The following is a 26,043-nucleotide window of genomic DNA, read 5'->3' on the forward strand; positions in this document are numbered from 1 at the left end:
TTCACGTGAACATTAACATTTTATTGGCTTTGAATTTCTCCCATCACGTTGTTACCCATTGCTATTTCAAAGCCATGGTTATCTCTTTACTATGCAGGATTCTCAGCTACTGAGGAACAGTTTTATTGCTGTAATTAATACTTCCAGTCCTGAATCCGCTTGGGTGGCTTTAATCTAGAATCTTCGGCGTCGCTTTTTAATTGTTTTTATGTTAGACTGTATGGATGCCGGATGTTTGGTGGCATCGCTCTTTGTTCCTGTGGATTAGTGGCAGTGACAGTGAGCGCGGAGCTTCCTGTGTGGCCCTGTGGTGGCTGAAGAGGGCGGTTTCATCACTACCCGTTCTGCAGGGGGCAGCTGAGCCCAGCGGGCGTTCAGGGACTTGCTCCCAGCACCCCGTGGACGAGGGTCTGATTCACGCGTTCCTCCCCTCCACCCTCCCACTGCCAGCCACAGGGCATAGTCTGTGCGGTGGCCTTGCCACCCCCTAGCAGGCCTGCGTCCGTTCTCCCGCCTGGGGCTTAATACTTGTTTCCTCCTTTTCCCCGCTCCCCATTGCCAGAACCGCCATAGATCATCCCCTTCATGGGTCTTTTCAAAGAGCTGGTTTTATCAGAATTTTAAAATATACTCGAGCTCATTAATTTTTGCCTTCTGTAGGTTGCTTGCTTTTTCTGGGAGAAAGGGGTTTATCATTTCCACTGCCTGGAGTTGGTTGATTCAGCTGTTTTCCATCTCTTCTTCTGTGCTAATGAAAGCCAACTGGAGGGCGGCTACCCTCTTCTGGCTGTGTCCCTGCCCCACCCCATCATCTGAGGCCCGGTGCTGCCCCAACAGTGGCCGATGATGTGGTTTTATAACCTTCAGCGCTGATGCCTTTAGACCAAGGACCACCTGGAGAAATGCTTCGAAAATGCCACATGCTCAGGGTTTTACAGGTGACCTGTTGTTTCTTAACTTTGATTTTATTACACTGTGGCCAATGTGGCCTGAAGATTGTTTTTGCCGGGCGCGGTGGCTCAAGCCTGTCATCCCAGCACTTTGGGAGGCCGAGACGGGCGGATCACGAGGTCAGGAGATCGAGACCATCCTGGCTAACTAACATGGTGAAACCCCGTGTCTACTAAAAAATACAAAAAACTAGCCGGGCGACGAGGCGGGCGCCTGTAGTCCCAGCTATTTGGGAGGCTGAGGCAGGAGAATGGCGTAAACCTGGGAGGCGGAGCTTGCAGTGAACTGAGATCCGGCCACAGCACTCCAGCCTGCGTGACAGAGCAAGAGTCCGTCTCAAAAAAAAAAAAAAAAAAAATTAGGCATGTGTATGATTAGTGAAATTGTATCGCCTGACTTATAATACTAACAGAAGCACCTGCCTTATCCGTTCTCAGCCAGACGCTGCTCCGCAGACCACCCTTTTATCACCTCCAGCACGCACTCCGGCGTTGTCTGTCTTTCTGACTGCGAGGTTTATATGGATGATTCTTCGCACATCACAGTTAGACACTGTGTATACGTGTCCTCTTATGAATGACAGGGATTGCCCCCACACACCCGAATGTTCTCCTCATTAGTGTAGCTATGTCACAAATATAATTTTTATTAGTTTGATAGTCTTTATTTTGACTCTGTACATATTGTGACTGCTGAGCCAAGTAATGAACTATAACAACTTCTTTTCTAATAACTCTTCCTTTTTCTTGGAGTTCATCATTGCCTCTTCTTTTTTGATTGGCTTAGTTTTTCATCACTGATCATAGCTCACTAATTTCTTCCAACTGTACCAGCACAACTGGTCAACGCTTTCCAATACTGTTGTTTTCACAGAATCAAACACATCAGACAATCCATCAGTTTTTTTCTCTCCACTTTGTGAAGATTTCCACTCAGGACCTCATTGTTACTGCTTGGAGCAGATGCTTTGTAGGTCTGTGGATCTGGAGATTGTGAGGCAGGTTCTCTGCCAAATTGGGTGTCACTGACGAGTTTGTCCCTGTGCCCATCCCAGGGATCCTAAGATGGTTCCCAGGAACAGGTGACCTCACTGCACTGAGGGTAAGCCTCAGAGTCCACAGCCCTTCCTCCACTTCCTTCTAAAGCAGTGTTCTTACAGAGGATTTCTTTTTTTTTTTAGAGATGGGATCTTGCTATGTTGCTCAGGCTAGTCTCAAACGACTGGGCTCCAGCTGTCCTGCCACCTCAGCCTCCCGAGTAGCCGGGACTGTCCGCGCAAACCACCAGGATCCTGTTTAAACTCTGTGTGATCACACTTATAGAAAGACATGTAAAAGCAGCTGGTGAGATGGGTCCTTGTCTCGGCTTGTCCAGCCATGGTGCTCACTGTCTGGTAGGGTGAGCCATTGTCGTCTTCACACGGCCCTGTGGGGCTGCCCTGCCGGGCAAAGGCATGTGCGTCCAGAGTCGTGCAAGCAGCAGAGAGGCCAGAAGCTCTTTTGGTACCATCAGACACTGTTGTGGCCACCAGCTGGGGGAGACGCAGACACAGGTGCAGGTTCGATGCATGGCCCCAGGCAGGGGAGACGCAGACACAGGTGCAGACTCTGGTCCCCACGCCCTCTGCCGCCCGTCCCGCAACCCCCCCTGCTCCCTGACTCAGGCCCTGTGCCCTCTGCCGCCCGTCCTGCACTCCCCCTACTCCCTAACTCAAGCCCCGCACCCTCTGCCGCCTGTCCTGCGCTCCCCCTGCTTTATGATGCTGCCAGACAACCATCTCCTGTTTTTATCTTTCTAGCCCTGGATCAAGCTCCCTGAGAAGTCTAGTGGGGAAGGGTGTTTAGAGACCAAGATGTGGGTGCTGGGGTACCTGTTGCTACTGGGGTGCTGCAGCATCTCGGCCCCTCAGCCGGCAGAGTTAGGAAATACGTGGCTGTTCAGGAAGCCACGTAATGGGGAGGAATGAACTATGGACAGCTTGGGACCCTCGCAGGCCATAGTGCGCCATGCTGGTGTCAGCAGCTGCCGCGTCCACCCCACGCTCCTCGCCCCTGCTCTGTTTTATCATGAAGCAGATTCCAGGCATTGCATTCCCGCATTTGGAAATGCTTCCTCACACGCCTGAAGACAGGGCCTTTGCAACAACACAACACCAACACCACATCACACCTGAAAACCAAGGCGACTTTCTTCATGTCCATGTTAGTAATGCCTTTTCTCAGCTGTTTGTCCACACAAGGGCTGGCCGCGCTGGGTGGATGCCGACACGCTGTCTCCCTGCTTCAGGTCCTGCTGGGTCAGTTCCCCAGTGGCCACTCTGCCTGCCTGGCTGCCGGTCACTGTGGGCTGGGAGAGCTCGCGGCTGGATCAGAACCCACTCTGTGGCCCCCTTGGGAGGTGGCTGCCTTCTCCCACCTTGCCGTGGAGGTGAGATTGCGTGGGGACCAGCACTTCCCTGATCAGCCCGTGAGATAGCCCCTGGGTGGTTGCTGCCAAGGAGCATGGCTGGGCGGGACAGGGTGCCCCAGGCTGCCTGGACGTTTGGCTGGGCCTGCGGGACAGGGTGCCCCTATCTGCCTGGACGTTTGGCTGGGCCTGTGGGACAGGGTCTCCCTATCTGCCTGGATGTTTTCTGTCCAGGCCACCGTCCCTCGTCGCCTCTGTCCCATGTCGGCTGTTTGGAATGTGTTGCTCTGGACTTCATCTGGGATAAACAGCTGCTTCTCTCCCCTTCCTCCTCAGCTGCGGGGGAATGCTGGTTTCCAGGCCTTCTCGCAGGATTTTTAATGTTCCGCTCAGACCTTGCTGACACCTCTGAGTGGCTGAGCCTGTTTCTGTAGATTCTCTTACTTACGTTTTGTTTTTAAATTTTCTATGTAGTCAATCTTTTTTACATTTCAAACCTTTTAACCTTTATTGTTTTTTTCCTAAGAATTGTGTAGTAAAACCCGCATAGGAACCGCCTGGATGCTGTAGGTTCTGTTTATGGGGTTTGCTGCATCACTATATAGTGGGTCTGTTCGCCTGTGTCCCCCGTCCCTGCCTTGGCTGCATCACTATATAGTGGGTCTGTTCGCCCGGGTCCCCCGTCCCTGCCTTGGCTGCATCACTATATAGTGGGTCTGTTCGCCCGGGTCCCCCGTCCCTGCCTTGGCTGCATCACTATATAGTGGGTCTGTTCGCCCGGGTCCCCCGTCCCTGCCTTGGCTGCATCACTATATAGTGGGTCTGTTCGCCGGGTCCCCCGTCCCTGCCTTGGCTGCATCACTATATAGTGGGTCTGTTCGCCCGGGTCCCCCGTCCCTGCCTTGGCTGCATCACTATATAGTGGGTCTGTTCGCCCGGGTCCCCCGTCCCTGCCTTGGCTGCATCACTGTATAGTGGGTCTGTTCGCCCGTGTCCCCCGTCCCTGCCTTGGCTGCATCACTGTATAGTGGGTCTGTTCGCCCGGGTCCCCCGTCCCTGCCTTGGCTGCATCACTGTATAGTGGGTCTGTTCGCCCGGGTCCCCCGTCCCTGCCTTGGCTGCATCACTGTATAGTGGGTCTGTTCGCCCGGGTCCCCCGTCCCTGCCTTGGCTGCATCACTATATAGTGGGTCTGTTCACCCGGGTCCCCCGTCCCTGCCTTGGTGCTTCAGCACACGTCAGGGTGGCGCTGGCATCAACGCTTCCCCAGGTGCTTCAGCCTGCACATCCTTAGCTGGAGCTCACCGCACGTTGCGTCTTTCCCTTGATAAAGAACTTGCATGAGCCCCATCAAGGTATAGAGAGTGGCCGTCACCCAGAAATTCCCGTCATCCTCACTCGTCACCACTCCCATTTGTACAAAGATACCACTGTCTTGTTCTAAGGTCGAGTCCCTGCGAGCCCTCGTGGAGCGTTTTGTCTCTGCACCCGCACACTCCGCCGGGGGGTTTGGCTTTGTGCCGGTGCCTGGCTCGCGGGTGAACTTTCCACAGGGCCTGTCTGGTCAGTGTCTCTGTAGGAAGCGCAGGTCCATGTGCCCACCCAGGAGGTCTTGGACCCAGCGGCCCCTCAAGCAGGGCTACGGTGACTGTTCACCACAGGAGGGCTTTGCGCTGTCTGAAAAGGGGAGGAGACTGCCCCAGTGGAAGCACGTTTGTAGATGATACTAGGGAAGCTTCCTCCTGTCTTCTACGTACCTGGACTTCTTACCATCCAAGGCATCTGACTCACGGTCTCAGCTTCTTGAGTTACCTCCAGAGGAAAATGGCCCTTGTTTCACTGAGTGCCTTCTAAGCGCAGTCTGTGATGGGGCCCGTTCTGTCCTGTCCTCGCCTTGCTGAGCACCGAGACAGAGACCCGGGCAACCTGCTGACTGAGGCCAGCTCCCGCCACAGCTGCACTGGGCCACGTGGTGCCAAGTTGCTTCCTCCTTCAGGCTCTGATGACACTGGAAGCTCCCCGGGGAGAACGCAGTGTCCTTTGCTGCTAGAGACGCCTGCAGATGCCCAGCCATTCTGGGCACACAGGGGCCCCTTGGGAAGGATCTGTGCCTGGCTCCCTCTCTCCATCTGTCCCTTGTTTCAGACGGACGGGAAGGCGACTGTCATTCCTAGCATTCCAGTGTAACGTATTATTTTTCTCTGATGACTTTGGGGATTTTATCTTCGGTTGTCAGTTTTTTGACTGTGATAGGCCTACTTTTTACCAAATTTGGATAATTTTTGCCAATATTTGAGGGAGGGGTTGCCCCATGTTCTGTCTCCTCTCCTGTGGCTCCACCAGCGTGGACGTCAGGCCTCTCCTTGCCTTTCACGAGATTCCGTGCCCTGTACTTCTGTTTGGTGTTTTCTAAAAGCCTCTCGTCTCTAGAGTGAGTCACTGTGGCTGCTATGTCTTCGTGTTCACTGCCTTTTCTTTCTGTTCTCCACGCTGCTGCTGAGCTCATCCAGGGGCATTTGTGCTCTGGAGATTTTAGTTCTTGCTCTGGAGTGGGCCTGGCCTTCCTCCGAGGCTCTGCGTCTCTGCTGAGCTCTCCGGCCCGCCTGCCTGGCAAGCGCATTTTCCTCCTCTTCCTTGTCCTGATCCTTTCCTGCATCCGTGTGGAACCGACGCTTGGGGTGCAGTGCTTAGAGAGGGGAATGTGGACACGCAGTGCGTGCTGTGGGGACCGATGGGCCAGGGCCAGTGTGGATGCCATGTTGGCGGCTGAGCCAGTGAGCCGGGGCCGGTGTGAATGTCCAGTCCAGCAAAGCTGTGGAGGTGGCGTCCGAACAGAGTCTTGACCAAGGCCAGAGGGATGGTGCTAGGGGCAGGAGCCTGACTGCCTGGAGGAAGGGCGTCCCGGGGCGAAGCCGTGGGGTGGGGAGCCCAGCATGGGTGCTGGCTGCCTGGAGGAAGGGTGTCCCGGGGCAAAGCCATGGGGTGGGGAGCCCAGCATGGGTGCTGGCTGCATTACCCTTGCCCCCAAGTTCTGACTGTGGGTCCCCATGAGGCTCCTACCAGGGTGGCCCTGCCACCTGATGTAGCTGAAACCCAGTCCTCTCTAAACACCAGTGTTTCTAGCAAAACACTTGTGTCTTTCTCCCCAATGCCTCCAGGATGTGGGCCTGAGGACATCGCTGCCTCCTTCAGTTGCTGCTGAGGCCCCCCAAGAGTGACCCACATGAGACTGCGGCCCAGACACCCTTCCTGCCTTCAGGGGCGCACACTGTCCAGAGCGGGTCTGTGGGTGGGATGCCCACAGCAGCCTCCCCTTGTCTGTCAGGCCTCTGCCCTGGTGCTGCCAGCACTGCTGTCCTCATGGGAGCGCTGGAGACGTGAGCTTTCCCCTGGGGGCTCAGCGGTGATGGAGGTGGGGCAGGGAGCTCTGTGTGTAGGTCCTGACAGAGATGAGGCAGAGGCCGCAAGGCTGCCCTGACCCCTGCCCCGGGCATGTGGAGTGATTCCCGCCCACTTCCCAGGTGTGCCAACCCCCATGTTCCTTCTCTGTGAGGGTGTGAGCTCACACAACCCCTGAGCACACCGCCCTCCACGTGGGATGGGTCCTGCCTGCTGGCCACACTGAGCACAGCTGGAAATGCCGACCGCCGAGTGTCAGGGGAGGGTCTGGAAAAGCCGCGAGTGAAAACAGACCGTCCCCGAGACTGTGTGGTGAGGGGAACACCCGCTTCTCAGTCTGGGGGCCCACGCTGACACTCTGACTGCCCATGCGGGTGTCACAGCAGGGACATGGACACTGCTGAGCTGTGAAGCTCCAGCCCAGGAGCCCCCATGGGAGGAGCAGGCAGATGCCGTGAGCTCGTCCCACGGCTGCTCAGGGGTGAGACCCACATCCCACAGGTGTCTCTGAGCAGGTGCCCACCCCAGGACTGGCTGAGAGTTGGGGTGCACCCCAGGACACTGGCCCCACATGGGAGTTGGGGTGCACCCCAGGACACTGGCCCCACATGGGAGTTGGGGTGCACCCCGGGACAGTGGCGCCACATGAGAGTTGAGGTGCACACCAGGACAGTGGCCCCACCCCACCCCTGGCTGATTGTCGGGGTGCACCCCAGGACACTGGCCCCACATGGTCACTTAAATTCACATCCAACTGAACCAAAGTTCAATGCAATGTCAAATGTGCTTCTCAGCCACGCAGGCTGCCTTTGAGTGCTTCAAGGCCTGAGGGGCCGGGGCCCGTGAGGCACGCTGTGACCAGGACAGCTCCGTGGGCACAGTGTCCCCGCAGCCCACGATGGCCAGCACTTCTCTGGGGTCTCATGAGTCGCTTGGAGGCTCGGCATATTTCAGCCATTTTTCACTCTCAGGACACAAAAGACAAGGAAATGGTCTTGTGTGGTGCCTGCCAGCCTGACGTAGGTGAAATACTTGGAATACATTAATCCTAAACACTCTTTGCCGCAAAGTCAAATTTCCGTGGACGGGAAGCATTTTCGTATTTATCCAAAACCAATAAAGATAGCTAAGGTCGTTAGCGTGGATTTGCTTCCCGAGAGCTGCTGACACCTGCACAGAGCTGAGCCACGGGGACACCTGGGGCTGGGAAGTCTGGTTGTCACGGCAACCGAGTATGAACAAGCTGCGCGGCCGGGCGCAGGGGTCACCGAGGCCACTTCCTGTTTCTCGGCAGCGCCCACAGACAGCCTTAAAATATGTAGCAGTCCGCTAAACTCCTCGTAACTGAGAGCGTGTAGTTAACACAATTTTATCTAAAGCACAAAAGCCCTTAACCAGCGCTTTCGGAGATGTCTGCTTGCTAGTAAATGCATTCCCGTTTGCCATCTGATCTCTGGTTTAACCCAGCCAGCTGCCCCACGCCACAGCCCGATGTCACATCCCCAGCTCTGCACCTATATGTCTTGTGGCAGCAGAATGGCGGCCCTCCCATGAAACGTCCTCAGGACGTGAGACGTGGCCAGCGGGCAGATGCAGCTGTGACAGCGCAGGCTGGTTCTGGAAGTTCCTGTGCAGAGTTTGGCTCTGGGTGACCGCAGGCCAGGGAGCTGCAGCCCACTCAGGACACAGCCTGGCCAATCCCAGAGGAGGGAAGGAGCCCACGGTCGGGAGGGGGCTGGGGGTGCTGGGCGAGCACAGCAGCACTGCTGTCCCCTGGGTCACCTCTGGGGTGGGGCGAACATCAGGACCTCCCAGCACCCCTGCAGACAGCCCCGGTACAGGGGTGGGCGTGTCTCCTAGGGGAGGGCAGCCCTGCCTGGTCATCTCCAGTGAGCCAGAGGGTTCAGCAGCCCTGGCCAAGCCCCTATAATGGCCCCTGCCCACAGTGCACAGGTACGGCATTTCTTCACATGGGCTTGCGGAGCACGTGCTTGGCGCGGCCACACCATGGCTGTGTGTTGCCCGTGTGCTTGGGGGAGGTGAGATGGTGACGACCCGTCCCCTGTGGTACCGACATGAGAGTGGGCTTTGGGCCTGGTTCCCCACAGGATTGCGTCTGTGTGCTGGGCCCACACGCGTGACGTTAGCTCTGCCTCCAGGATGAGTTTGCAGGGTGGCAGCCCCTGGGTGGCATCTCCATCCCCAATGCTGAGCACACTCGTGCTCTCGGAGCTGGCTGCAGAGCAACCGCCGTAACAGACCCAGAGCTCAACACTCAGAGGGTCTGCAAAGGGACACCCGGGACACAGCCAGCTGCCAGGAGAGGGGTGTTCCTGACGTACCTTCAGTCGCTGCCGGGGAGCCAACGAGGCATCCCAAGGACGCAGGCCTCAGTGGCAGAGCCTCCGCTTGTCCCTCTGAAGCCTTTTCAAACTGGGTCATGAAAGGTGTTTTCCCTGTGGCTGGAGACGTGGAGAAGTGGGGTCTGGGGCTCTGCATGTGGGTGGGTCACAGACAAGGCCACCTGGTGTCCCAGGGCCATGTGAGTGTGGCCTACCAGTGCGCACCCTGCCACTGGCTCGCAGCCAGAGCCGATCTCCCCAGCCGCCATCATCCAGCCCCAGGGGTGTCTGTAGCCCACAGCCCTTCTGTTCCGTGATAGTGCAAAGTAAGATTTGCAGTGCTATTTCATAACTTTTCATCCTAAAATATAACCTGTGAAAACGAAGGAAACTTTTAAAAGCTCCCAGCTCTCTCTGGGGCCGCCATTAGAAGTCCCTGGGGTGGCAGAGGGCGGCCCGGCGCAGAGCTGAGTGACAGGCAGTCAAGAGGGAAGCGCTTTGCTCCCTCGTCCCCGATTTTAACAGCGAACTTAATGGATTTCCTGTTCCTAACGTGGATGGTGGCTGTCATTTTTGAAGGATCCATCTGTGCTATATTTAATGACTCTCAGTAACTCAGATAGTTTCCACAGAGTTAATGAGGCCTCAACTGGCATTCTCTCCTACAGTGGCCATTGCAGTGACTTGCACCTCCAAAACGTGTTAAATCACGTTTCTTCCCTGGTCAGAGGCAGCTCCTCCCACAACCCACTGGCCCCAAATCCCTCCCTGTGCCTGAGGCTGGCTGCCCCCACCCTGCAAACCTTCTGCACCTTCCGAACCTCTGCCCCTCACCGGTGGCCGAGCAGCACCTGGTTGTCACCTGCCCTGGCCCCCTCACGTCCCATGTGCCCCAGCCCCCCACGTCCCACCTGCCCCGGCCCCCCACATCCCACGTGCCCCGGCGTCCCACGTCCCACGTCCCACCTGCCCTGGCCCCCACGTCCCACCTGCCCCTGACCCCCCGCGTCCCACGTGCCCTGGCCCCTGTGTCTCACCTGCCCCATCCCCACATCTCACCTGCTCTGGCCCCCAGTGATGGTGCTCGTCTCACCTGCCTGAGGCACCGCAGTTGTCCCACCCTGCATCTCTCTCGTCCCACACGGCTGCTGGCCTACAGGACTTCCATCTGAAAAACCTCAGCTCAGGCTCCACCCCAGCGCTCTGCCTGGCCAGCAATGCACCCTGTCCCTGGGACTCTCCATCGTCTGATTGCGGTCCCCAAGGCTGGTGGTGCATGAGTGTGCTGCTGGCCGCCCAGCCTAGCCCCGCCCAGGGCATCCTCTAGGCATCCCTCCACGTGTTCCCACGTGCCCTGGGCTGCCAGGCGCAGATCGCGCCTCTTGGTGGCAAATCTTCTGGTTCTTCAGTGGCAGAGGGTCCCTCCTCAACCTGTGATTCCCATAAATAGAAAAGGAGTGTCAGCATGCACCTCTGCCTGGGTTTTATTTGGGGAGCAGGTGCCTAGTAGCTTGGCTGCAGAGTGAGGGACCCTAGCCGTTCTGAGGATGAGGAGGGCTCTCTGCTCCACCCTGTGGTCTCTGCCTGCCCTCTGCCCCCATCCTGCGCCTGGCTTCTCTGGTGTTTCAGACCTGTCCATACCCATACCTCCTCACACCTGTGCACACAGGGCCCGCCCAGCCTGAACGTCCGCGGGAGTCGCCCCTTGGTCGCCCCTTGGCTCTGCAAAGCCAGATCTAGGGTGAGTTTTTCTTTGGCTGTTTTTAAATCGGTGTTCTTAAAACAAGTAGCACAAGACCCTGCCATCTAGGAGGCAAGCATGGGACGCTGAAAACCCTACAAGCCCTCGGGCCTTGGGGGACACCCTTCCTGGGCCAGCCAAGCAGGCAGCAGCGAGGCCGGGGCCCTCAGAGCCACTGATTTAGGGCTGAGAGCTGTGTGGCCCTCTGCGTCAGTCACTGCTCAACATTAGTGATTCGCACTTGGAGATTTAGTTCAGAGAAACCACATTTCCATCTGATTCCAGAGCAGTGAAATTGTGTCACCAATGGTCACAGGAAGGGTGGGAGAGAGTGTGTCTCTGGTTTTACACTTGGAGAACCAGAGCGATCACAGGCCTCAGGGCCCATAGTGGTGTGCGTTCTCTCGTGGACTGTATGAGCAAGCGTCCAGTCTGTGTCCTGCAGAGCAGGAAGGTCGGGTGTGGGGAGCCTCCCTGGGTCTTGGCCTGTCCAGCCTCTACCCATTTGGGTCAGGGCTGTCTTCACAGAGTGCCGGAAGGGTTAGTACTGAGGCAACCTGCAGTCCCCCTTAAATGTGGAGACGTTTGCTCCCCTCCCAGGAGGGGTCAGGGGCAGCCCAGGGCCCCGTGATGGGGATGTCCGTGTCCCCGGGGCTCAGCATCTCAGAAGACAGTGCGTGCAGCTGCAGCCGCCAGGCCTCGTGCCCCATCAACGATGGTGAGAACTGATTCCAAAGTCTGGAGCTCTGGGGAGCCGCTCCGAGAGGCACCGTGTGGCAGTCACCATTGTCTGCAGATTTTCTTTTCCCAGTATTTCGTCTTAAAGTTCCGTTATAAACCGAGGCCTCAGAATGCCCGTCAGGGTGTCAGGCGTCTGCAGGTCTGGCCCTGGCCTCGCCGTGTGCCTCGGGGTGCCCCACGGTGAAGCCTCTCTCTTCTGTGTGCCCCACATCTCCTGTGGCTCCAAACCTGACATCCAGAGCCTTCAACCCTAAACTGTCTCCAGCAAGGCAGTTATGAAGCTGCATCCTCGTTTCTGCCTTTTCTGATGCCCCGAGACGCCTGTGAATGGCATAGTACAGTTACCTGCAGCGCTGGCTGGGCCTGCAGGCCACAGGCTCCTGCGTTGGGCCCCAGCCTGGCTGTGGATCTGTGTGAATCCTGAGGGGCAGGGCAGCTGAGAGGCACTGGTGCCCACCTGTACCTGGGTGCTGGGGCACTTGCATCTCCTCTGCACCAGCATCGGGGCATCCAGCAGGCAATGAGCAATTAATATGGGTGCACCAGGCAAGGTGCCAGGGCAGGAGTGGGGCGACGCACCCTGTCTAGCGGGCAGGGCTCAAGAGCGTCTCCCTGGGCCCTGCACAGGCAGCTTCTCTGGTGATTGGACCAGTGCTGTCTGTGTCACAGGAAGGAGGGCAGTGGCCATGGACGTGAACGTTCCCCACGAGAGCTGCTGCCCAGTTCCCCAGGCAGAGCATAGCAGGCTCCTCCCGGGGCTGTGCTCAGTCTCTCGGAAAGCCCAACACAGCACGTGGTGGGAACGACGCCGGGGCAGTGGAGTGGAGCAGGGGCCCTCCTGGAGCCTTCCCCTGCTAAAGGGGAGGAAGGTCCCTGGGGAAGAGCAGGGCGTGCAGATGCTGATGCCCGGTGGGCAGTGCGTGCAGCTGTGCAACGGGAAAGGCGCCGAGGGGCCGAGGACTGCTCTCACCAGCAGCGTCTGCTGTGGCCCTGCATGTTGCCGCCTCGTTCGGGTGCCTCAGGCTCGCTTCATGCAGCGCTGGTGTTTGCTGGGTGAGAGCTGCCTGGAGAGCCCTGGCCCTGGCGCTGGCGCTGGCGCTGAGGCCGCCCTGGCAGTGTGCTGCTTATTGACTTTCCTGGGGACGCGTCGTCCGCCACGCTGAGGCGGAGAACAATGGCAGCCCTGTGCATGCCTCGCAGCTGCTGGAATTCCACAAGACCCAAGCAAAGAAAACAGAAGCAGGTGGGCCCAGGGCAACCCTTTCCTTCCCAGGGCATTCGCAGGGCCCAGCCAGCTGGGCAGCTCTGGCTTCCATGGGGAAGATGCGGCCCAGCGAGCCTGGGGCATAGGCGAGGTGGAGGGGGTCCCGCTGCGAGACCAGCAGGCGTCAGCTTGGCAGCCTGTGCCCTCCACAAGCCGGGGCAGCATAAGGACCGACCGTCTGTCCATTCAGAGACCAGGGCCGCGCTGCCTCCATGTACACCCGTCTGTTTATTCAGTAATTGGCAAACGTCAGTGTGGACTTGCAGGCGTTTATTTTGCACTTTGGGCTGCAATCCAGTGCTGCTGTAGCAGCTTCTTCACAGGCTTTTTTTTTTTTTTTTTTTTTTTTTACCATGTATTTACCATAATATCTCAGATACAGACGAGTTGAACCAATGGTTAGAGGAAGCTCCCCATGAGCCTCCGTCCGCTTCCCCTCCGCACTCTCCCATCCTCTGTGGTGCGTAGACGCTGCCCCCACAAGCCTCCGTCCGCTTCCCCTCCGCACTCTCCCCTCCACTCTGTGGCACATAGACGCTGCCCCCACAAGCCTCCGTCCGCATCCCTCCGCACTCTCCCCTCCACTCTGGCGCGTAGATGCTGTGGTGGTGTGAGTTGTGTGATCGTTGTCATGCTGGCCAGCGGGTGGCCTCTGTCTCATCCGGCATCCTCAGAGCCCGGGAGGGAGCCTGGCCTGTGGGGTCTCCGGGCCCCTGGGATGTGACCTGCCATGGACAGACACGAGCTGTGGGCAGTTTCCAGCAGCCACGTTCATGGTGGCTTCACCTCTGAGAACAGCACTGGGATGGTGACCCACGTCTGCATTCTTCTGCCGGGTTTCCAGTGGGAAGGATCCGTTGGGCCCCCACATGTCCCCACATCCAGCGGCAGAGCTGCTGCCTTATCCTGGGCCCGTGAGGGACTGACCGGTGTGGTTCCATGTGACCGACCATGACCTGCCTCTGCATCTTTGCCTGGCTTCCATGCCCGCCTGGGAAGGACAGGGCCAGAGGGAGACACTGCCTCACACAGAGGCCGGGCTGCTGCCCCAGTGCTGCCGCGCCAGTGCTGCTTCCGGGCTGGGAAGAAGGTGAAAGCTATTTTCATGCAAACCTACGGGAGGGAAAAGGCTTCCCCCAAACATCCGCTGGCAGCACGTGTGCTGGGCGCATTCTCAGATGTCAGGTCTGTGCAGCGTCCTGCGGGGTGGCAGGTGGCGGCCCTCAGAGCGGGGCCTTTCCCTCCAGGGCAAAGGGTGCCGAGGTCACGGGAAGCCCTGACCTGGGCCCCGGGTCCCACACCAGAGCTCCCACTGCTGCAGACCTGACCTTGCATGTTGGTGCTGAGACTAACACGTGGGGGTTGGTGCCTCTCCGCAGCAAGGTCAGCCCTGTTTTAAGGACCGTTTCCATTAAACTGAGTTTCTGAAATGATTTCTTGGTGAAATGTGTGGCTTCCATTAACTCACCCTTGGTATGTCTCATTGTCGTTTTAGGATGGGAGTCCCAGCTTCTGGAAACGGGGTTCCTGGGGATCTTCCTGTGCCCGCTGTGGACGCTGTCGAGGCTGCCCCAGCACACCCCCACATCCCGGATTGTCCTGTGGGGCTTCCGGTGGCTGATCTTCAGGATCATGCTGGGAGCAGTAAGTGGAGCTCTTCTGTGTGGCGTTTGGGGAATAACGGTGGCTCTTTAACCTGTGCGGCTTCTAGGAGAGGTGGGGCTATTTCCCTCCTCCCCCGCCGCCCTCTGTCCTCCCGTCGGCATGGCCTGGGCAACAGCCCGCTCTTCTGCCCCTTCAGGGGCCTGTGTTTGAACCCTGGGGGCTCGCCTGGCTTTTCCCAGGCGTGTTCGTGATCATCGTTTCTGGGAAAGAGCCACACCTCTGAGTCCATTTCAGGAGACTCAGAGAGGAGCACTGGGCGCCCTGCTTCCCCCACCAGCCCTCCTGTGCTTGCTGGAGTGTCCGAAATGTTTCAGAGCTCGTTTGTAAATGACAGAGTCTCAGGCCATGATGGGTGCGTCGGCAGACATATTCGAGGGTGCAGGAGGCATGAGACCTGCTGTCCTGACGCTCAGGGAAAGCGCGGCCTCCTTGCGTGCGGTCTCTCAACTGCGTCCTTCTTCCCGGGTGCCTGGCCTGCTGGGCTTTGGCGTCTCTTAGGACAGCCAGACTGTCCCGGTTCCCTGCCGAGCCCTGGCATGGGGGTGGCGGGTTCCCTGCTGAGCCCTGGTGTGGGGGTGGCGGGCTGTGTGTGCTTCCTGCCCAGCCAGGGGCTGCCCATCTGCGTCTGCCCTGCACACGGTGACGACACATGCCAGCCCTGTGTTCAGCTTCAGTAATGTGACCTCTGAGTTCACAAAGACATGATTTGCACTTTAAAATCAGGAGCGACATGGTCCTTTTGACGTCTGCTGCACTCACCAGAGCTACGCAGCTCTCACTTTCTCTTCCACTTCACATGCTTTGTTAGTAAGATTTTAATTTTGGGCTGGAATGATAAAATCTTCATGTTTTTGTGTTGGAAACCACATCATACAGATACGCTCTCTGAGCATCTGTTCGCTTAAGTGTTTCATGGAGGATCCGCTGAAGACGTACAGAAGAGTTGGGCACAGCCCCAAGGAACTTGTCCCTGCCCCACCCAACAGCACGTGCTCACGCCAGGGCCACGGCCAGAGCGCGCCGCCATCTCGGCCACTCCTGCAGTCCGAAACGTTCCTCTTTTCTCCCTGGCCTTGAGGCGTGGCTGCTGTGCCTGTGTTCAGCTTCAGGTCATTCGGGTAGGGGGCCCGAGTGCTGGGCAGCCCCTTTCACCCTGTCCCCCGGGGCAGCTTCAGACACTTCGGACACCCAGTCTCGACACAGCACCAGCCACAGACTCAGGAAGCCACGACCTCCCGTGGCTTGGGGTATCATGTAACATGCTTCGCTGTAACGTGGAGCGTGGTCTGGAGTAGCGTGTAGTGTGGTTCCGTGTAGTGTGTAGCGTGGTTCGGTGTAGCGTAGCTTGCTGTAGCGGGTAGCGTGGTTCATTGTAGCGTGGTTCGGTGTAGCGTAGCTTGCTGTAGCGGGTAGTGTGGTTCCGTGTAGTGTGTGGCGTGGTTCAGTGTAGCGTAGCTTGCTGTAGCGGGTAGCGTGGTTCATTGTAGCGTGGTTCGGTGTAGCGTAGCTTGCTGTAGCGGGTAGTGTGGTTTGGTGCGCTGTGAGGGGCTGTCTGGGCCCATTCCTCACCATGTGTTCCCTGCACTGTGATGCCCATATCTGGGCATAGCTCTTCTTTTTGTCTCGTTCATCTCAGAGCTCCATCCCCTGCGGCTCCCATCTTCCCCAACACCTTCCTTTTCTGCCCCTCTCACCCGCATACCTTGTGTCTCACTAGCACCAGCCCTTCACCAGTGCTGTAGAAACGTCAGCTGTGCATGGAGTGGACTGGCCGTTTCTTGAGGAAAATGGGGCTCCCTGGTGGTATGCGAGCACCTAATTCCCTTTATTCCTTTTCTGGGAGGGTTATATGGCATCTCATGATGAGCACTTGCCGTGGTTGGGAGGGGTCACTGCAGGCTCAGCTGCATGAGCAGGAGACCCGCAGAGAGGGACCTCAGCACCAGGGCCCCTCTCACCCCCCAGGACAAGGTGTCCAGAGGGTTGTCCCGGGCAGGGAGCCTCCCGCTTTCCCCCTGCCCTCTGCGGCATGCCAGCTTCAACCCAGGTGTTCTGCCCCAGCCTCACAGGGGTGGTGGGCACCCATCCACGACGTCACTGCACACCTGTGGATGGTGGGCACCAGGGCATCCCTGACAGGTTGGTTTTCTGGGGCTATGGGGAGTCTTGGGCGTTTACTCTAGGTCGGGCAGGGTCCTGACTGAGGGGGTGGGTGAGTGGCTGCAGAGCCTTGTGGAAGTCGTGTCAGGCCGGGTCCTGGCTGAGGGGTGGGTGAGTGGCTGCAGAGCCTTGTGGAAGTGGTGTCAGGCCGGGTCCTGGCTAAGGGGTGGATGAGTGGCGCAGAGCCTTCTGGAAATGGTGTCAGGCCGGGTTCTGGCTGAGGGATGGGTGAGTGGCTGCAGACAGTTGGCCATGGCTTGTTGGAGGAGGGCATAGCTGCAGCCAGCGTCCAGATCCCACAGGAAAGTGGGATGCTGACTCCGGGTTTATTTTTCCATTTAATTAGAAAGATTAGTAATGTTTCCATGGCTCCTTTTCACAGGACATTGAAATTCTTCGTTGTCTCCAGCCAGAGTACAGATACTCTCACAGGCTGTGGGTCCTGATCCGTCCGGGACTTAGTTTTAGGTTCTACCCTCTGCTGACTTGAATATACACAGAAGCGTATGTGGCATTTCAAAGGACTCTGTGGACGGCAGTGTCAGGCCGAAGTCCTGGGAGAGAAGCAGAGCTCCAGGGAGAGGAGCCAGCCCCACAGAGGAGCCGCCAGGCGGTTGTATGCAAAGCTCCTGATGCCAAGAGTTGAACAGCTCCCACAATGCCTGGTGGATGCAGGGATTCATCGGCTCATCGGAAGCACCTTTTATGGCATTTTGATTGACTGTTAGTGCCAGCTGGATAAGAAATTATCAGTGCACTAAAAGGCGTAATTACTTGATAGACTCTTACATTGGTGTGATTAATGTTCCTTTGGTGGAAAGCGGAGGGTGAGTTGATAAGAAAGAACGACAGCAGCAGAGTATCCACCTGTTGATGAGGAACTGCCCTGTGGACAGAGTCAGCTAGGAAGGCAGGCACACCCTTCCCCGGCTTGTGCACCTGGGTCAGAACCAGCGCCACACCGTCAGGTTGGCAGATTCACTCAGAAACCAGCACCTGTGGTTCTGTGGCCTGGGGGGTTTCAGATGCCCTGATCACTGGGTTCCTCAGAGCCATCTCAGGGGGACCGAATGGCCCTCCAGGTGAGGGTGCCAAGCAGAAGGGAAGGAGAAGCCACAGCTTCTGTGCCCGCTTGAGCTGGACGTCAGCTGCAGGCCTCAGGGTCACCACACACAAGTCAGTTGTATTTTTTTGAGACAGAGTCTTGCCTTGTCGCCCAGGCTGGAGTGCAGTGGTGTGATCTCAGCTCACTGAAACCTCCACCCGCCAGGTTCAAGTGATTCTCCTGCCTCAGCCTCCCGAGTAGCTGGGACTACAGGTGCCCGCCACTACTCCCAGCTAATTTTTTGTATTTTTTTAGTAGAGTCGGGATTTTACCACGTTGGCCAGGACCTCGTGATCCGCCCACCTCGGGCTCCCAAAGTGCCGGGATGACAGGCGTGAGCCACCGTGCTCAGCAAGTCAGTTGTATTTCCATATGCTAGGAGAAAATGTCAAAATGAAAACGTTAAGTATAGCATTTATAATAACATTCAGAACCATAAAATAGGAAATTTTAACAAAAGAAATGCAGCCTGTATGCCTCGAAAGATACCACACATTACTGAAAGTAAGGAACACTTCAGTAAATGGAGAGGTATACCATGTTCATGAATCAGTCTGCATATTGTTAAACTGTCCGTCGTCGCCGATTTGAGCTATAGATTCCGTGACATCCCAGACAACCCCAGAAGGATTGTTTTTTCCAGAAATAGATCAACTGATTCTTAGATGTATATGGAAATGCCAAGGACCTAAATAGCCAAAACAATTTTGAAGAATAAAGATGCAGGAGTCACACTACTTGATTCCAAGATTTACTGAAAAATGATAATAATGGAGACAGTGTGACACAGACGTTGTTAGGGTTCCCTTGAGGGACAGAACTAATAGGATGAACATATATGTAAAGGGGAGTTTATTGAGTATTAACTCACACAGTCACAAGGCCCCACAATAGGCTGCCTGCAGGCTGAGGAGCAAGGAGAGCCAGTCCCGAGTCTCAGAACGGAAGAACTTGGAGTCCGATGTTCGAGGGCAGGAGGTGTCCAGGACAGAAGAACGATGCAGGCCGGGAGGGGAGGCCCGTCTCATCTCTTCACCTTTTCCTGCCTGCTCGATATTCGCTGGCAGCTGATGAGATGGTGCCCACCAGATTAAGCTTGGGTCTGCCTTCCGCAGCCCCCTGACCCAAGTGTCAGTCTCCTTTGGCCACACCCTCACAGACACACCCAGGATCAGTACTTTGCATCCTTCAACCCAATCAAATTGACACTGAGTAGTAACCATCACAAGGCATGAGGACAGATAGCTGCATCCGTAAAACAGAGAACCAAGAAACGGTCCCACACCAAAGTCAGGATCAAATGATTTTTGGACAAGCCACCAACTCAATTCAACTGAGAGAAAGAAGCCTGTGCAGCAGTTGGTGCTGGAAGTCCCGGATATCCATCTGGGATAAGTGAACCCCCTCTATCACCATACACAAATGTTAATTTGAGATGGATTGCAAACATAAAAGCTAAAACTATTAACACTACTTGAAGGTAACATAGAATACTTTGTAATCTTGTGATAAGCAAAAGTCTCTTACGACACAGAAAACATTAACCATAAAAGAAGAAAATGGCCGGGCACAGCGATTCACGCCTCTAACCCCAGCATGTCAGGAGGCCGAGGCGGGAGTGTCCCTTGAGCTCAGGAGTTCAAGACCAGACTGGGCAACATAGTGAGACCCTGTCTTTAAAGAAAAAGAAAAAAAAATACATACATTGGACTTCCTCAAAATTAAAGCCTTCTGTTCTTCAAAAGAGACCGTCGAGAAAATGGCAAGGCAGAGATCAGGAGAAAATATTCACAATGCTGTTATGCCTGACAAAGAACCTGTATCTGGAATACATAAAGAATTCATAAAGTTCAATAATAAAGATAATTTGATTTTTTAAAGAGGGAAAGGATTTTAGCAGGCACTTCACAAAAGGAAATATGCAAATGGCTATCGTAGCACTTGAAAAGTCCCTCGGATGCATTGGCTGTTAGGGAAACGCAGAGCAAATCTGCGCTGAGATGCTTCCTCCCCACAAGAACGGCTGGAATTACCAAGGCTAGCGAGTCAGCACTGGCGCTCGCGTCCGTATGCTTAGGCTGCATGAAAACACCACGGGCCAGGGGCATTCAGCAACAGGGATTTATTTTCACAGTTGTTGGGGCTGCAAGTCCAAGATTGAGGTTCTTCCAGATGATTTGGTTTTCAGCAAGGATGTCTTCGTAGCTTGTGAAAACACCTTTCTCCGTGTCCTCACGTGGCCTTGCCTTGCAAGGACACTAACCCTGTCGGATCAGGGCCTCCCCTTATGACCACATTTAACCTTAATTAGCTCCTTAGCAGTTCCATCATGGGGGTTAGGGCTGCAGTCTGTGAACTGAGCGGGACACAGACATTCAGCCCATCGCAGCAGGGTGAGAGGCGGGGGACGTGCGCCTTGCCGGGGAGCAAGTATGGGCTCCAGCATGCTAGGAGAGAGTTCACCTGCTCCCATCCCACAGCCCAGTGTTTCCACTCATAAATAGTTACCCCAGAGAAACGAAACGCTTGTAACAGCACTGTCCGCAAGAGTAAGGACTGGAAATGGCCACAGCCCATCAGCAGGAGCGCGGATAACACACGGTGCCACATTCCTAACATGGCTGTGGCTCCTCAGCATGAGGAGGAAGAAACTACGGATGTGGAAAGCGTGCGGTGGTCTCAGAGCTGGCGAGACACCAAGGAGTGTGCCCCAAGCGAGTCCCTTCATGGGAGGGTCAGAACAGGCAAACAGTGCATGGGACGTGCTCAGAGAGGTGCCTTTGGGATTCAGGTTGGGGCTGACGGAGTGGAAGTTTGGGAACTTTCGGAGCGCTGGGAGTGTTGTGTATCTCGATGGTCAGCCCATGGTTCAGAGGAGGAGCCGGCAGGAGCACTGGGGAGGATGAGTAGCATCACCGCCACACAGCAGAGACAGGCGTCCCTGGGGGCAGTGCAGAGGTCACCACACCGAGCCAGACTGTCCTCGGCCTTCCCTGGGTTGAGCACCAGATGAAAACCATGTGCTTTGAACCCTGGAAAGACAGTCGGCCCAGTCAGAGCCAGAGCCTGATACAGGCGGCCCCCAGGGCGCAGCTACAGGAAGCTGCATCCTCTCACAGGCTCGAACAAGGCGGGGGATGATGTGTTCCCTCGATGGCTTCTTGGTGTCCCTTGACATCCAGGAGTGTGAGGTGAGGTGAGGGCTCTGAACCGGGAAGCTGACAAGTCAGGGAGAATGCCAGGCCAGACGCATCGGCCTGCGGGGGTGGAGCAGAGCCTGGCCCTCCCTGTCCTTGCTCCATCTCACTCTGGCTGCTGCCCTGGCCCAGGGCTGCCCACCCCAGGCGTGTGGCAGAGCAAGCCTGGCTCCCAGAGCTCCCCCCAGGCCCTGGAGCGGCAGGCGGCGGGCATCGTCACCCCAACCCATGGCCGTGCCATGCACAGGATAGCTGAGCTTGCCACTGCCACAGGGTGTCGGCGGGTTGGGGCAACAAACAGGGCCCAGGTGCTGGTGGCCAGGCTGGCTGTATGTGTGGGTCGGCTGCCACCTGACTGCGCTGGAAAAAGAACCACCCCCACCCACCCCTGCTGCTCTCCACCCGGTTCTGGGCCGGCCCTGGCTGGGCTTCGGGGATCCTCAGGTTGTGCGGGTCGTGGCTTCCCGGGCCTGGGCTGGAGCCGTCATGGAGTCACCACGGTTCCTCAGGGACACAGGTGGGGCTGGCGGCGCCTCTCCACCCTCCTTGCCTCAAGCTGCAGGGACAGCACCGAGAAGCCACATGGACCCAGATGGCTTCGCCCGACTCTGACTCGGGGCCGTCTCCAGCCTGCCTCCCATCGGGCTGCACACACACGGCTTCTCCCGGAGCCCTGGAGCGTTTACCTCGTGTTTTGGCTGGGTTTTCTGCTTTAAATGAGTTTATTTCAGTCGTGTCAAAGTGAAGGTCTCTTTCCCTCAGGACATGATCAGTGGCGTTGCCGTCAAGTCACAGTGTTTAGGGCAACAGATGGCCTTTAATGACGCTATATAAAAAAAAAACTTCCCCCTTCTTTCCCCATCTTGGTTTTGTGAAGACAGAGCATCTGTGTCTCGGGGCGGGGGTGGGTCTGCATACTCTGTGGCCAGCAGGCAGCAGACACCTGTTGGTGGAGCCCGCAGCTCTGTGTCCCAACACCTCTGTGCCACCTGCATAGGGGCAGAGGGTGGGTTTTCCGTGAGGCCCCTGGGAGCCAAAGCCACCCTTGATCACTTCCTGCTGATGAACTGGGCTGTGTTGGGGTGCAGCGCTCTCGGCAGTGAACGTTCTGGGAATTGAGTTGGGGTCCTTGTTGCTGGGAATTCTCAGACCTGGACAATATTAAAGAGGAGACCACTTGATTTTTAGTTTGACCCCTGGAGAACTGAAAAGCTGGCAATCTGTTTTCTGTCCCTTCCCGCTCCCAGCCCTCCCCTCACTCCCCGTCTGGCTTCTGTGTGGAGGGGCGTGTGACGGGCTGTCCTGCTGTGGCTGCAGGTGTGCAGACGCCCCCGCCGCTGTCTCCCGCTCCCTGCTGGGCCGCTTTGGTGTGCGTGTTGCCTGGCAGAGGCATCTCAGGCCCACAGGAGGATAAAGAGAAGCCAGAGAACGCATCATTCCAAAAACTGGCCAAGTTAAAACATGATGTCTGGCTGGGCATGCTGGCTCACGCCTGTTATCCCCGCGCTTTGGGAGGCCGAGACAGGCAGATCACCTGAGGTCAGGAATTTGAGACCAGCCTGGCCAACAGGGTGCAGTCTTGTCTGTACTAAAAAAACACACACACATAAAAATTAGCAGGTATGGTGGCGGGCACCTGTAATTCCAGTTATTTGGGAGGCTGAGGCAGGAGAATTTCTTGAACCTGGGAGGCGGAGGTTGCAGTGATCCAAGATCGCGCCACTGCACTCCAGCCTGGGCGACAGAGTGAGACTCCAGCTCAAAAAAATAAAATAAAATATGATGTCCAAACTCACACCTGTGCAGCTCACGGCTCTGTGGGGCTCACACCTGTGCGGCTCATGGCTCTGGAGGGCTCACACCTGGCTACAGCACCCACAGGTAGGGCCTTCTAATGCTCCTTATGTGCAAACTGTCTTGGTCCTCATTAACACTAGAAGAAAAAGCAACAACTGAAATGTGGAATATGTAAGCCCACAGTGTCAACAATTTTTAGGTCAGAATCGAGCCAAGGCCAGGGAGCTATAGTATAGCCAGGCTGTATGATTGCAGGTGCCGTGGAAACCCAGTAACAGAGATGCCGCCATGAAGAGCTGCCTGGGATATTACAGAAGCCTTAGGCCAGTCAATGTGACCACTTAGATCAGATGGACAAAACCCTTGAAAAAGGGTGCAGGGGCCGTGCCGTGCACAGTGACTTCTTTTCTCAAGGAAAGCCAGGATTCGGGACCCGCGTCAGAGCTGAGCCCCACGTCTCTCTTTACACCCAGACCTGCTCACCTTTTGTGGGATTCAGGCCCAAGTGTGCGGCATCGTGCAGTGGAGACTCCGACCCTCATGGGCCAGGGCAGGAGGCCTCCCGCGTCCAGGGCCCGTGCCTCCCACGTGTGTGCTGCCGCCCCAGGCCTCATAGGGTCGGAAGGAAGGTGCCAGGGGCTCAACAGGTTTGCGCTTTAATGTCTGCTGTTTTCCCACAGGCCCAGGACTGTCTGCAAAGCTCTTTACGCTGAGCGTGCTTCACCCCCGAGCGTCCCAGAGAGTCCGCAGCCCATGGGAGGTGTGGGTCATGGGCAGCACTGAAAGGCCAATGTGGAGCGGTGCTGCCGGCACCCGGGAAGAGCTGACTTTGAAGTCCACAGGCTGCTGCCTGGCATCAGAGCCGCTGGTGAAATCACAGTAAACGTAATGGAATCAGTATCGGCATGCAGCCCTGTGAGGCCAGGATCAGGCGGATGTGCCACCATTTCTGTGTGGAGGGGGCGACAGGCCTGCCCTGGTCCTAGGCAGCCACACTCCAGAACCAGAGCGATTATCCTAATTGCTTTATTGCATCAGTGTGGGGGCAGCTCATAGGAAAAGGGGCTTCTTTCAGGCCCATCGCCTTCAGGGAGACATGGAGCACCTGGAAGGGACAGACCTCTGACTCCAGCACGGAGGCATCGTGGGAATTTTTAGTAAATGATGTCTATGGCATCCCGACCTCTGGCCCCAGCTGCAGCCCCCTGTGAGGCTGAGGCCCAGACCAGAGTCCTCGAAAGCGCTTTGTGCCTCTGACCTCCAGCGTCTGTGGGCAGAGCTGGGACAGGAGCCGGGGTGCTCCTCGCAGCTGAAGCGCATCAGCCTCCAGGGCGAGCGTGTCTCCGATCCCCGCGCAGCCCCCGGAACGATCACTCAGGACATGCTCTCCTGTAATCTTCAAAGGATCTCCTGGGTTGGGGGTGCAAAATAAAACTATGCTAAAAAGAGCACTAGTAATTCCTCTTTCCAACCGCACAGTCCAGCTCAGGTGATCTCCCAGTGAGAGAACCAGCCGCCGTGCTTACCATGCACACGCCTTTCTGGGTTCACGCCGAAAGTTTCTATTGAAGTGCACGTTGTTTGCCAGAAAACAAAAATAAAAATACAGTAAGTCCAAAATGTCTTCTGTCTGATTTCTAGTTAAAACCGTGATCACAGCAAAAGGAATTCACGTGGTACAGTGACTAGAGCAGCAACTTCCGGAAGACAAACTGATCCTGTCAGAGAGACAGGCGGCTGAGAGTCTACAGCAGACCTTGTGCTTCGGAGATGCCACGCCGTGGCGAGAACTGCCCTCCTCTTAATCCCCTCCCCTGGCTAAGCTGCTAAGGCGTGGTGATTCTTGGGGTCTTCCTGGTGTCTGGTGACCTGAAAGCTTGTGCCCCAAGTCTTGGCACCTGCATGGCCTGGCTGCCACCCCTTGGCTCTGCCCCCGCCTGGGCTGCTCTGGGCCCCAGCTGCCACCCCTTGGCTCTGCCCCCACCTGGGCTGCTCTGGGCCCCAGCTGCCACCCCTTGGCTCTGCCCCTGCCTAGGCTGCTCTGGGCCCCAGCTGCCACCTCTTGGCTCTGCCCCCACCTGGGTTGCTCTGGGCCCCAGCAGCCAAGGCCTCAAGGGCACCCAGAGCCAGGGGAAGGAGCACTTCCGGTGTTTTCAGACAGACAAACCTCTGTGAACAGGCCTTAGGTTCTGGAAGCCCAGGCTCTCCCGGCTGGCATTGGTCAGAAAGTCAGTGCCTCTGCCCACAGTTTGGGTCCTCTAGGGTCTGCGGCGGCCCGACTGTCAGCTTGGGACAGCCTTTTCCAGGTGCTTGGGGAGCAAATGGCTGCCCTCAAACTCATGGGAATTCACCTCCAGGCGGCAAGCGAGCCCGGGGCGTTTGTCCAGGCCCAGGTCCCTTGGTCTGCAAGTTGGAGCCCAGTCATTGTCAATGAGCCAGTCAGCTGCGTGTCTGAGGGCAGAGCTTTGTCCTCAGTGTGAAGCCACGGGGGCCCTGGGTCCCCTTCGTCAGGAGCCACGGAGACGCTGACCCACCACACTTCGATGCTCAGACCACTGTTCTGAGGCGTGAAGTGGCCCAGAGGTGAGGCCCCTCCTCCAGAGGATGCCCGCCACGCAAAGGATGCCTGCCACGCAGAGGATGCCTGCCACGCAGAGGATGCCTGCCACGCAGAGGATGCCTGCCATGCAGAGGATGCCTGCCACGCAGAGGATGCCTGCCACGCAGAGGACACCTGCCATGCACACAGCTCCTAGTGCAGCTGTGCCACAAGTCTGCATGCTGAACTGAAGCACTCGGGGGCACAGCCCACCTCCCATGCCAGTTCTCTCTTGCATGAGGGCAAGAAAGTGCGGATACCATCCCAGGAAAATGGGAGAGCCACGGAACCAGGCGGACCCCAGGCACCACCCCTGCCACGCCTGGGCCACCCTCAGATATGGAGACGAGAGGGCCTTGATAGACCCCACAGTGCCTGTGCCCACGGAGCCTGCCGGTGGTCTCCTCACCCTGAGACACGGATTCCACCCACCCCCAGCTCTCAGAGCACTCGGGGAGAAGCAGTGGCTGCTGCAACAAGTCTCAGACCCCTGCAGCTGCTCACAGGGGCACCAGGCTCTGACCCGGCTCCAGGGCGAACCTTTCCCCTTTGAGTTTTCTCCTGCAGAGGGAGGACCTGTCGCGAGTAATTCCCTGTGTTTACAGGTGGGGAGGAAGGGCCACTGATATGGGCGAGGGGACCCTAATGCCAGGAGGGTGGAGGAGGTTGTGGCTTG

General features: G+C 56.9%; 1 protein-coding gene across 7 annotated transcripts in view; it reads left to right on the forward strand.

The window, feature by feature from the left end:
• LMF1 (lipase maturation factor 1) overlaps positions 1 to 26,043 on the forward strand; it is a 104,205-nt gene that overhangs the window by 38,207 nt on the left and 39,955 nt on the right. For all 7 annotated transcript variants that reach the window (XR_004443090.1, XR_004443091.1, XM_033236317.1 and 4 more), the window contains exon 4: positions 14,340 to 14,488. Coding sequence is in view for 5 of the 7 variants with exons in the window: in XM_033236317.1 (XP_033092208.1) it covers positions 14,340 to 14,488 (149 nt within the window). In the remaining 2 variants the exon portion in view is untranslated. The remainder of the gene's footprint in view (positions 1 to 14,339; positions 14,489 to 26,043) is intronic.

This window comes from Trachypithecus francoisi, unplaced genomic scaffold (genome assembly GCF_009764315.1).
Source record: "Trachypithecus francoisi isolate TF-2019V2 unplaced genomic scaffold, Tfra_2.0 Lachesis_group15, whole genome shotgun sequence".
Taxonomy (NCBI): Eukaryota; Metazoa; Chordata; class Mammalia; order Primates; family Cercopithecidae; genus Trachypithecus; species Trachypithecus francoisi.